Source organism: Misgurnus anguillicaudatus, unplaced genomic scaffold, assembly GCF_027580225.2.
Source record: "Misgurnus anguillicaudatus unplaced genomic scaffold, ASM2758022v2 HiC_scaffold_29, whole genome shotgun sequence".
NCBI classification, from domain to species: domain Eukaryota; kingdom Metazoa; phylum Chordata; class Actinopteri; order Cypriniformes; family Cobitidae; genus Misgurnus; species Misgurnus anguillicaudatus.
Genome location: NW_027395279.1, coordinates 10,446,046 through 10,458,951, shown reverse-complemented (window position 1 = coordinate 10,458,951; position 12,906 = coordinate 10,446,046). Strand labels below are relative to the sequence as shown.

The following is a 12,906-nucleotide window of genomic DNA, read 5'->3' as shown; positions in this document are numbered from 1 at the left end:
CACAGAGAAATCCGTGACTGTCCGGTCACCTTGCTTCAGCCGAACCAACCGGGCTGCAGCCGCCTCTCCCTGTGCTGACCGATCGAAAAGTCTCATCATCTCCGTCTTAAAGACCTCGAATGAGTGACAACACGGAGACTGAGTGTCCCATACTGCCGTTGCCCACTCTCTAGCTCTTCCGGTAAGAAGAGTGATGACAAAAGCCACACGAGTATTTTCGGCAGTGAATCTTCGTGGCTGCAGAGAAAACACAAGAGAGCATTGAGAGAGGAAGGAACGACACGAACCTGGGTCACCATCGTAAGTGGGAGGATTAGTGATGTGAGGTTCTGATTCATTAGAACGGCGAGACTCCAGCCGCAGTCGATCCATCTGGGTGGTTAATTCTGTGATCCTGGCAGTGAGACCTGCAACCTCTCGAGTGGTGGCAGAAAGCTGGGAATCCTGCTGTCCCAGCCAAGCTCCTTGTTGAGTGAGTGCATTCCGTACCGTATCCACATCCGCTGGATCCATTTCTGGCGAGTCCGTCTGTCAGGAAATAACAAACAGACAAGGATCCAATTGCAATGTGTTCCTTTAATAAAGTCACCAAAAACAGAGAGAGAGAGAGGAGATCCGCTGCTTGAAGAGCAGGGTGAAATAGATGTAAAGAGTCTAGCTGGAGAGTTCCGATGTGAATGTATCCGCTGCTTGGTGACAGGGTGAAAAATCTCTGCTCGATCATATACGTATCCACTGCTTGGTGACAGGGTGAAGAAATCTCTGCTGATCATGTACGTATCCACTGCTTGGTGACAGGGTGAAGAAATCTCTGCTATAACTGACAGGCGAATAGACAGCGCGGTGATGCTTGATCTCTGACACTCGCTAGCTTCAAATTGTGACGAGCTCCGCTGCGCGTAGACAGGGTGATGAGATCGCTGGTCGTAACCAACGTGTAGATTTCTCTGTATAAAAACAGGGAGAAGTAGTGGTAGATTACAATGGTAAGATAATCCACAATACCAACACTACGAGAAAAAAACTCGCTGTAAACCGCAGGGAGAGCAGATGGAAGCAAACAGTCAGTAGAGTCTCTGAACTAGCAGCGAGTATGGTCAGCAAGCACCACTGGACAGCGCCAGTACTGAAGATCTGTCAATCACAGTCCAACACAGCAGAGATACACAGAGCGTAATCCTGAAGCAGAGAAAGTAAAAGCACACCAGGCAGCACGGGCAAAAACACGACAGAATGCACAAGGGAAAAAAATACTAGACTAGAAAACAAATAAACAGGGCAAGACTAGATAGGCGATAAACATAAGACAACGGACTCGCAGAGAACTGCAGGAAGAGGGGAATTAAATAACAAACCGAGAGGAGGAATTAATTACCATCAGGTGCGGGCGCAGGTGAGAATGATGAGTGAAGGGAGGAGCACCCGAGTGAAACGGCGCGCACATGAAAGCTGTCAAAATAAGAACACACACAGACACAACACAAAAACCCAAAGCAAAACAATCGACCAAACCGAATTCGTGACAGTCTGGTCATTGGGTTGGCTTTGGGGACCTCCTCGAGGTGGAAGTTAAAGGGGCGTGGCTTAATTAAAGCAGCAGCCAGCCCCAACGTGTGACATACACACAGCTGAAAGCAATGTAAAATTGTTGATTTAACATTGCTAATTTTGCTGTGCAACTAAAGCGGTAGCTGTATATTGTATTGAAAAACAACATAGTAGCACTGTAACAGCCACAGTACAGGCATAATGACAATATGATATTAATAAATGCCACTTACAATTTATTAGTTAATTGTACTTTGTCGACAACGATGCCTAGCAGGTTGGTCCTATAAAATTCTGTGGTTATCATGTCTTGCCACATCCAAACATCGTTCTTGGATATGAAATTGTTTAACGCCAAAAGTTGCTCTTTTCTTATAATAAACTTGCGTTCGAAACAACTTAGAACACTATCTAAGGCTGCATTGAAAAATAACTTCGCGTCTGCTGCCATGTTGTAAAAAACAAAACTGTTTCGGTGTGTCGCAAAGACGACGTCATTGTCTTGCTGCGCCCTCCCCGTTCTGTGATTGGTTTCCTATTTCAGGGGCAAAAAAGGTCCATAGTTTCCATGCTTTGTAGCATGAATAAATTTGCACGCAAAGCAGCATGGGGAAACCCAGGCTATTCATACACTAAAATGATGGATGTTTCAATCCAATTTTATTTTGCATCTGTTTTATAATAAAGGGCCATTCATGTCCTATTGCACGTTCAAATTTCACATTTTAAATGTAGATGCCCCGCAAATGCTATAAGATATATAAATAATAATAATAATGATAATCATATGTTTCATTTCTATAGCGCCTTTCCCTTGCTTAAGGACACTTTACAAAGACAGTTATAATACAGCAAACATTATACACGGAAAGAGAATAAAGAATAGATAGATAAGTTAGATAGACAGACAGACAGAGGCAGACATTCATGTCTCTAACGACCTAAAATGAGCATCATCCACGCAAACGGTTTAAACGAAATGTTATTTTTACGTGTTGCATTCTTATCATCAATCTTTAATAATTTATCATTGGTTATTGTAACAACAATCACATGCTGTTTTAGTGTAATTACAACACTGTTCTGTAGATTAAAAAGCGTCTTTTGACAGTCTAAGGGAGCGTGCACACCAACGCTTTTACGCCCGCGGCGGCGGCGCATGTTTTCAATTGTTTCCAATGGAAGCTCTGCGTTTTTCAAATAAGCCAGCAGCTAGCGGTTTTTTCCGCGCTGAAAACCGGCGCTCGCCATTTTTTCCACGCCCGGCGCTGAGCGTCCAGAGTTGAAAGAAATTCAACTTTGGGAGAAAAGCTCCGCTCGTCAATGTCAGTTCTCACACGGCAGCCCAATTACAGTGGAAGAAGGGCGGGACATTACCACAGCAACCAACCGGCTCACAGCTGAAGTATCACAGCTACCAAAGCGCTCAGCTGAAGAAAGCTGGCACTCAGCTGAAAAACAGCTGGTATTCGCCGTCCTCAAGGCGTTTTCAGCCGCGTTTAAAAGTTTTGGTGTGTCCAGCCCCTAACAGCCTAAGACAAAGCTGTCAAACCGCAAACAAAAACTGTTGCTTGTTCATTATCTTATGGTAAACTGTAGAGGATCTTATGAATCAGGCATTACATTATATGATGTCTGATCAGCCTCTCAAAACACTGAGGATGGGTGAAAAATCAGGCGCCGGTCATTGATTTAAGCATGTGATATTATCTTGCTTTTGTATGGGCACAATGATAGATGTTTTAAAGAACCACAGAAAATATCTGTTATAAAGGGTTAACACAACCATGATAACCAGAAAACTACGATGACCCTTGCAGTAACTGGCAAACTTTTATTAATAAGGTACTGGAATATCTATACTTTAGTGAAATAGTTTATATATATATATATATATATATATATATATATATATATATATATATATATATATATATATATATATACTTTAGTGTAATACTTTCGAATAACTAGGTTTAAAACACATGTTAAAATGACTAAAGGTATTTTTTGCAAGAAAAAAATATACCTCAAAAACCTTTTCCTTCCTTTTTAGTCAATGTGTCATGCTGAACCTGTATGTTTATCTTCTTGTTAACCATAGTCTCTCACTATTCTCATCACATGATATCCATATATATATATATATATATATATATATATATATATATATATATATATATATATATATATATATATATATACTTTAGTGTAATACTTTCGAATAACTAGGTTTAAAACAGATGTTAAAATGACTAATTTTTTGAAAGAAAAAAATATACCTCAAAAACCTTTTCCTTCCTTTTTAGTCAATGTGTCATGCTGAACCTGTATGTTTATCTTCTTGTTAACCATAGTCTCTCACTATTCTCATCACATGATATCCAACATACTTATTCTCATCACAGGCTTTCTGATAATTTAACAACACTTTATTTTAAGTAATGTTTCAATTACAAATATTTAATACAAACCTGCATACTATCAAATTATAACCATTCCAAATAATTTAACATTAATCTTGATTTTAATGTGGAATGCAGGATGGACAGACACGATTTCAAAATTGGGTTTGTTTTTAAACTGTGACTGTGGGTTGTTTTTTCCATGGGTTAAATTGTATTTGTGCATAAATTATATTCAAGTGGTTAATGCACATTATTATACATTAATCAGTTTAATATGAACTAATGATGAGTTAAGCTATTTACTAATCAATAACTAACTGTAACTATGTTATGAGTCATATGAATTCATGCATGAATTACACCCACATTAACTACACATTAATACATGTTTGTTAGTTAATGCATTATTTAACACTTTGCGTACCCCATATCAAACATGCTCTCTAGAAGAACAAAATAACTTTTGTTTATGCAAAATGTTTAGGTTTGTAATGCAAAACTGTTTATACATTTGCTCCTGCAGCTGAGCTACAAACATCATGGAATGGCACTGGATTTCTTGCAACATTTACCGTTAACCTTAATCATTAAATGTACAATTATGCATTCATAATTAAAATTAGTTCCACTGCTGCCATTAAAAGTGACAGACGCTATTCTTTCTAAATTTAAATCAGTGTTAGCCTACAGACGATGGTTATTGTGTGAACTGGCTCGTCTTATTATCAAAATGCACATACAGTATCTGTCTTGTTCTTCTTTTAAGCCATTATTACCCCTTACAAATGTCTGACCAATTTTCACATTTGCTCCTCTCCTTTAAAACCACCAAAAATTTGGATTTTGATGAGCTGAATTTGTATAGAATGTGTAATTGATAACTTTTTAACAGTGTACCCCTCCAGGAAAACTCCTACACAATAATATATTAACAAGTCATTCATTTATATTAGATTATGATAAGTTAGTAATGATGTACCCCCTTAAGTAAAGTCATGACCTAATCATACATTAGCAAATCATGAATTTATGTTAGTTTATGAGTAGTTAACGATGAGTTTGTAATGATGTGCCCCCCAAAGTAAAGTCATGACCTAATCATACCATAACAAATCATGGATTTATGTTAGTTTATGAGTAGTTAACGATGAGTTAGTAATGATGTGCCCCCTTAAGTAAAGTCATGACCTAATCATGCATTAACAAATCATGAATTTATGTTAGTTTATGAGTAGTTAACGATGAGTTACTAATGATGTGCCCCCTCAAGTAAAGTCATGACCTAATCATATAATAACAAATCATGAATTTATGTTAGTTTATTAGTAGTTAAAGATGAGTTAGTAATGATGTGCCCCCTCAAGTAAAGTCATGACCTAATCATATTATAAAAAATCATGAATTTATGTTAGTTTATGAGTAGTTAACGATGAGTTAGTAATGATGTGCCCCCTTAAGTAAAGTCATGACCTAATCATGCAATAACAAATCATGAATTTATGTTAGTTTATGAGTAGTTAACGATGAGTTACTAATGATGTGCCCCCTCAAGTAAAGTCATGACTAATCATATTATAACAAATCATGAATTTATGTTAGTTTATGAGTAGTTAACGATGAGTTAGTAATGATGTGCCCCCTTAAGTAAAGTCATGACCTAATCATGCAATAACAAATCATGAATTTATGTTAGTTTATGAGTAGTTAACGATGAGTTACTAATGATGTGCCCCCTCAAGTAAAGTCATGACTAATCATATTATAACAAATCATGAATTTATGTTAGTTTATTAGTAGTTAACGATTAGTTAGTAATGATGTGCCCCCTCAAGTAAAGTCATGACCTAATCATACCATAACAAATCATGAACTATATTAGTTTATGAGTAGATACGCATCTAAGTTTGCTGCAGATATAAGTTACCCAGTGGTGGAGGCAGAAAGTGTTTTTGATGTGTGGGCATCCATATATCTGCGGGCCAGAAAAATTCACATAATTTTTTTTAACTTGCATTAATTGGGAGGATAAAATGACAGTTTTTTTCTGTCAGTTTTGTACATTTTAAGATGGAATTACGTTATTCAATCTAACTGTAATACGATCGGCGGTCTCTCAAACAGAAGGTTGCATCCTCCAGAGGTCGGATATGCAGGCTGCATATGTCATTAAGCCTGGTTTATTTAAGTTAAATAAGCATTACATTCGCAAGTCATAAGCATATTACAACGATTTACGTTGAACTATTTAAGCATTAAGCATTTATTTAGCTAACCGCCCGTGGCTTACCTAAGCACTGGTTTTGAAACATAGAGGACCCAGAAGCAAAAAATTCAACACTGCTTTATTGAAAATCAACTTAACCGTCCAGTCGGGCCGTCGAGTCCGAGCCACCAAGAGCGAGCTAACTTTAGTGTTGCTGGTGTACACCGTTTTTATTTAGGAGTTTTTTCTTTACCGCAGTGATCCACGCATTCAATGTATTTCCATTAATCTGATTGGGTGGGCAAGCTGTCAATCCACCCGTAGATCCGCCCCTGGCTAAACGCTGATCCTGATACAATGTGAAAAATTAAATAAACAATAATTAAAATAACATCAAGATAACATTTTAATAGCTTTCACAAATAAACTGGTATGATTTGACGGTTTGATGGTCTCTATATGAGCACTATACATTTGGCATTTTGACTTTGGTTAACATGTTTGTCATTTCTGAGGAATAGTCAAAATTATTTTAACTGAAATATTTTGACAGCACCAAAAGCAGCAGACCACAAGTGCAATGAGCGGGCAGGCAGCCTGTTGTAGGCTGTAACGTTTACATCCACCTTCCTTTTGATTTTGCCATCTACATTGACAAGCACACAAAAAATAGGAAACAATTATCTTACATAATAAAATACTTTAACTACCTGCTATCTTGGTATTGTGAGCATATGAATTTGAAAAATATATTTTGTTTCTAAAATTATAAGTGGGACATTTTTTATGCATCTTTATTTGACCTCAAACAAAGCATCAGATCCTGCAAACCGTTGGGAACCACTGTTCTAGAGCATGTTTGATTTTGGTTACCCAAAGTGTTAATTAATGCATTAACTAACAAACATGTATTAATGTGTAGTTAAGGTGGCTGTAATTCACGCATGAATTCATGTGACTTATGACATAGTTATGGTTAGTTATTAATTAGTACATGGCTTAACTTATCATTACTTCATATTAAAGTAATTATTAATTTATGTATTAGTACATGATTATTCATGTACTGTTATTGTAAAGTGTTACAGATTTTTCACATATCCAGTTTAGCTGGTTTAAAGCAAGCTTGTTCGAGGGAGGTTTTGATCACTTTTTACGTGATCAAGCTGGTTTTACCTGCACTCTAGAAATGGCTGGGTTATTTTGGACCCATGTTGGGTTGTAGTTATGCAACCATAGTTTATAATAACCCAGCAGTTGGGTTAAAACAACCTGGTATTGGGTCAATTTGTTCTGTCCAACAATTATCCAACGTGAGTCAAAATAACACAGCAATTTTCAGAGTGTGGCAAGGTGGTGACTCAGCTAAAGCTCAACCACGCAAGAACCGACCAGCTACAGGTACTTCCATGTTCCAGCTTAAACCCGCTAAGACCAACGTGTGTGCTAAGTCTGGTTATAGCGGGTTTTTAGCAGGGGTATTTTTGCAAAAAAATATATCTGACTGAAGTGCTTGTATTGAAATATTTTACTCTTTTATATTCTACCCAGTTTATGTTTCTACAAAAACTATGTTAGATGATAAGACACTTCATTTTGTGAGAAAAAGGCACTGGTACAGAGCCTGTGTGCATGTGTGTTTGTTTCCATGGTAACAGATCAGCAAGTTATTTTTTAATAATAAAGTTAGATAATAAATAATAGTGTCACATGCACAAGTTTTGTTACACAAATCTAGATTAACAGTATGTTTCTGCAACCTGAGCAAACTACAGTAACTTGCTTTAAATTGACTTGGTAAAGTATGTGTCAGGGCCCTGTTTTCCCTCATGGACTTGATTTACAGTAAACTTTTATTTGTCTTTAATAAAGTATTTGGCAAACAACTAAGACTTACAATTACTGGGATTTACTGTACAATAACGTTTACATGCATGTTCAATTCTCAAAACACCACAATTTACTCTATACAGTCATTACCGTGCTCCACATAAATCATTGATCTTTTATCTTTTTATATGAACTGAGATATTTCTGTAAAGCTGCTTTGCTGCAAAACACAAACCTTCATAGAAGAGCTATTGAAATAAATTTGAATTTGCTGACTGACCGTTGCTGTGTTGAGCTGACTTTTCAAGTCATGTTTAATTATGTTGTTAAGCAAAAGGATTTGCTGTAACTACACTGTAAAAAAACGCATCTTTGTTGAATCAACAAATATTTTTAAATTAGTTTGACTTGTAAAATCAAGTTGAAATTGTTTAACTTAATTTAAGTCAAGTTTTTACTAGAAAATAGTAGGTTGAATTGACTTGCAAAATTAAGTTGTTTTAACTACATGCTGCATTTTTACAATGTACATATTTCAACTCTTTGAATGTCTCTCATGTTATATTCGTGCCTGAGACAAAGCTGTCAAACCACGGACAGAAACTGTTGCTTGTTCATTACCTGTGGCAAAGTTTAGCCCCTCTTTATTGACAGCAGGCCACATAAGCGGATCATTATGTTTTATTTACATATTAAATAGTTGGAGATACAGAAAGTGCTAAACCTGGTTACTTTCCATGAATGCTACTTTCCTATTTTCTACTTTTTAAATGCTTTTTGAGCCTCCCAGATCATAAACAATTATTAGATCTGTTGTATGAGAAGTTTAATAAGAATGTTGTTTCACCTGTAAGAATGAGAATTAAATAATACAAATATTGTTAAATTAGAATGAAAAAGCTGAAATATAAATGCTGTAATTGAACACCTGCGGCACATTACAGTCACTTGTACCTATGGTGTGAAGTAAACATGTAGCTTAAAACAAGTGAAGGATCTTAATGTCAATGGCCATGTGATTTTTAACACAGCATTCAAAAGAGCAAACAGAGATCATAAGCCATTTGCTTTAACAGGAAAACACAACACAATTCAAAGACATAAACACAGAGGAGATTATGCTTAAAATTTAGGTCCTGCCACAAGAACCAAGATAGTTTCTTGCACTTTAAGTAATGGACAACATTTAAAGGCAGAGTCCACGATGTTTGAAAGCCAATGTTGATATTTGAAATCACCTAAACAAACACACCCCTACCCCAATAGAATCTGGACCTTCTGTTGATAGACCCGCCCCACACAAACTTTTCCAAAGCGTTTTTCAAACATCGTGGACTCAAGGCGCACTAGATGTCAGTTTTTTTAATGCTGCCAACAATATCTATATATCCTACTGTTTACAAACAATAATAATATTAACATTACTATACATCGTTTAAAAGGTCTATGGGTTTCGTATCAGTGTATAGTCTCTGTTTTGAGATACATATGCTGTAGCATCATATATATAGTATTTTGTGACAGAAGTCCAGATGACAACATGCAAAATATAAACGCAAGTCCTTACCTTTGTGTTTGTATAACGATCACTAATCGAATCTAATCTGTTTCAGATGTGTATATGAGAGTTCCGTTGCAAAACGAGATAACTACCGCTTTTTTAATTGTTCAGAAATCTCGTTTTTGGTTGTGCATTCCAATTAATTTCAATGCAACTGCAGCTGGTTTGTTTCGATTTAAACCTTCATAACTTAAAAAATACAGCTAAGTAGCGCCATAAAACAAAATAATAACATGATAACATAATAATTTATCTCGTTTTGCAACGAAACTCTTCATATATATATATATATATATATATATATATATATATATATATATATATATATATATATATATATATATATATATATATACACACTTTAGTGTAATACTTTTGAATAACCAGGTTTAAAACAGATGTTAAAATGACTAAAAGGTATTTTTTGAAAGAAAAAAATACACCTCAAAAGCCTTTTCCTTCCTCTTTAGTCAATGTGTCAAGTCAGTGTATTATGCTGAACCTGTATGTTTATCTTCTTGTTAACCATATTCTCTCACCATTCTTATCACGCGATATCCAACATACTTATGTGTGAATAACCCAAAAAAACTCTCCAATAAAATACATCCAATGACATTTTTTGTCCACAAATGCGTATAATCAGTGAAATATAGATATTGTCCAATGTTTACATCAGTTTACACATGAACGTCTTGTAATAGAATATAATATACAATCTGAGGACTATTTACATTGTAACACTTGTATATGAGATTACACTCCCATTCAAAACCGCGGTTAAACATTGTTTCTAAAAGTAGGCGGTGTCAGGAATCAGGACACAGAGAACCCAAATGCAGACACGGATAAGGACAAAATAATCATTCATTGAACAAAACTGCAAACAAAACCCACGATGGGGCAAACAAGCAGGGCAAACACTAAACTATACAGAACTACACTAAACATGACATATAAACAAAACACTAAACTTAAACTAGAACACACTACACTTAACTTAAACAGGAACACACACTGGAAACACTTGACTGGCAAGACCAACGTAGTAAAACAGATGAACCCGCATTGGAAAACAAACACAAGGACTCTTAAATAGGGAGAAAGTAAGTTACAAACACCTGGAAAATAATCACAAGTAAGGGATCGGGGAAAAAGTGACGAGACCTGGGAAATGCGTGGTCAGAATAAGTCAATACAAAAACCACGCATCTCCCACATGAAACATCGTACTGTCAGAACCCTGCCATGCTGACTAGATCTAAATACAAACAAGGATCTGGCAGGATTCTGACAGGCGGGAGTATACTACATAATATCCAAACAGCGCTGTCAAATATCGTGACGTCATCTGACTCGCTCATTCCTCCAATGACTTCATGGAAAATATTGATAGACAGAACATGTAGCCAATTAGATAACGAATCCAACGATCTTTGTGTGACGTTTTATTTCCTGGTGTGGAAATGGCATTTTATACGCTAACATAAGGATAAATAATAATAAGAACGAACGTGTATGCATGTAAACAAAAGACTTTTATTTTGGGGCTGACTGGCACTTAGAAAAGGCACTAGTCTTACAAAAACTCTTGCAAGAATTTGGGCCTATTGACCCCAAACGTGAAATATAACTTCTTCCGACTTGTGGCTTTGGCATCATTGCATTTCTAGGTTTCAGACACATATTTATCATTAAGATTTTTTGTATTAATGTTATGCAAAAAAAAAATGTATTACAATGTACTTCAGCCTCTCTAACTTTTTCATTTTTATCTTAAAATAATTTTGAAACCTGGAAAATGAAGCTCAAAGTGTCTTCTTTCTAATGATACCACAAAATACCTCTTTCTAATGATCTTTACAAACATCCTTACTCAGACAGATAAAAAATGCGATGTAATTCTCAAATGCTCATTTAATATTCAGTCGTGCTCAGTTTTCTTAAGAACTGATGATGTTTTCTTCGTACTGGCTGTTTTTGAACCGCCTACTACTTCATAAAAAGTATAAAAGTTTGTTCTTCGTGTGAGTTTGTTCCTCATTGCTACTCTTTCTTCATGCACAGGTATACAGGTATGATATCTCAACATACACTTTTAAACTTATTTATCAAATCCTGTCATAATCACCTGATTAGATATTCACAGAAATATGCTTGCTTTAAAAACTAAAAATGTTTCAAATGTCTCTTTCAACAAAATGTTAAAAATAAAAACTTAAAACAGTGTTGCACAGTTTAGTATTGTAGCACAATGTTGTATTTGTTGTCTTTTGCTGTTTCTCTGACTGTATTATACTCATACCTGATCTCCATTCGTTGTACATCTGAGGATTCAGACTAAATCAAGATGTTGATCACTGCAGCTCTTATTCTCATTGTCACCAGTAAAGTTGTCCTAGGACAGGTAAGATTGAATTAAGAGTATGTATATTACTGTACAATCATGATTATATTATTACTAAGGTTATTATCATTTTTGGATAATGTAATCATTGGATACAGGATGACAGACTGGCTGTTAAAAGACAGAGATATCCATTGAATATGGCAGAGGATTCAGTTGATAATCGGTATGATGGGTGTACAGAGAAGATGGAAAAATTGGTGGAGACAAAATATCTACCTGAAGAAATCACTGCTAACATATCAGGCTTTGGAACAGTTTGGGAAAACAGTGAAAATAACATCCCTGGACCAAAAGACAATCTGAAAAGAAACCATTTAATTGCCATTTCTGTGTATACTGGTGTTATAGTATACAGTAAATTTAATCAGGATGTTAGGACCGGTAAACAGAAATACAAAGACAAGACATACAAATGGTACTCGCTTCATTTTTGGTTGACACAAGCGATACAGACTCTAAAGAAGACTGAAAAGGGATGCAAGTCAACTTATCGTGGTACCAATGTTACATTTGATGGTGTCAATAACACAGAGATTCGTTTTGGCTCATTTGCGTCCTCCTCTCTTGATCGTAAAGCAACAATTGCTTTCGGAACTGAATCTTGTTTTGAAATCGAGACTTGTCACGGTGCTGATGTGTCAAAGTACTCCCAGTTTCCTAATCAGAAAGAGGTGCTGATTCCCCCGTATGAGACATTTAATATCACTGATATCAGGATAGGTCAGAAGGGTGACTGGTGTAATACTGTGTTTGTGTTGGAAAGCTCTGGAATAAGAAGTGACTTAAACTGTGCAGTGGCATCAGCCGATTCCTAGATATATCTCTTTCGCTGTGGCTGACCAGCTTTTACATCTTCGTTCATTTCTCTTTTTTATATTAAATATAACTTTCACTTCTTATAGAGCTCCACACATAACATGCAGGAAAAAATGATATCCTGGCCATG

General features: G+C 35.9%; 1 protein-coding gene across 1 annotated transcript; it reads left to right on the top strand.

The window, feature by feature from the left end:
- The first annotated feature begins 12,097 nt into the window (after positions 1–12,097).
- On the top strand, positions 12,098–12,775 carry LOC141362737 (ecto-ADP-ribosyltransferase 4-like). Its single transcript, XM_073864940.1, has one exon. The coding sequence runs from the start codon at positions 12,098–12,100 to the stop codon at positions 12,773–12,775; it is 678 nt and encodes a 225-aa protein (XP_073721041.1).
- Positions 12,776–12,906: the final 131 nt, after the last annotated feature.

Bases quoted from the DNA above. Each gene is read 5' to 3' on its own strand.
- LOC141362737 (XM_073864940.1), top strand. From the start codon at position 12,098: ATGGCAGAGGATTCAGTTGATAATCGGTATGATGGGTGTACAGAGAAG.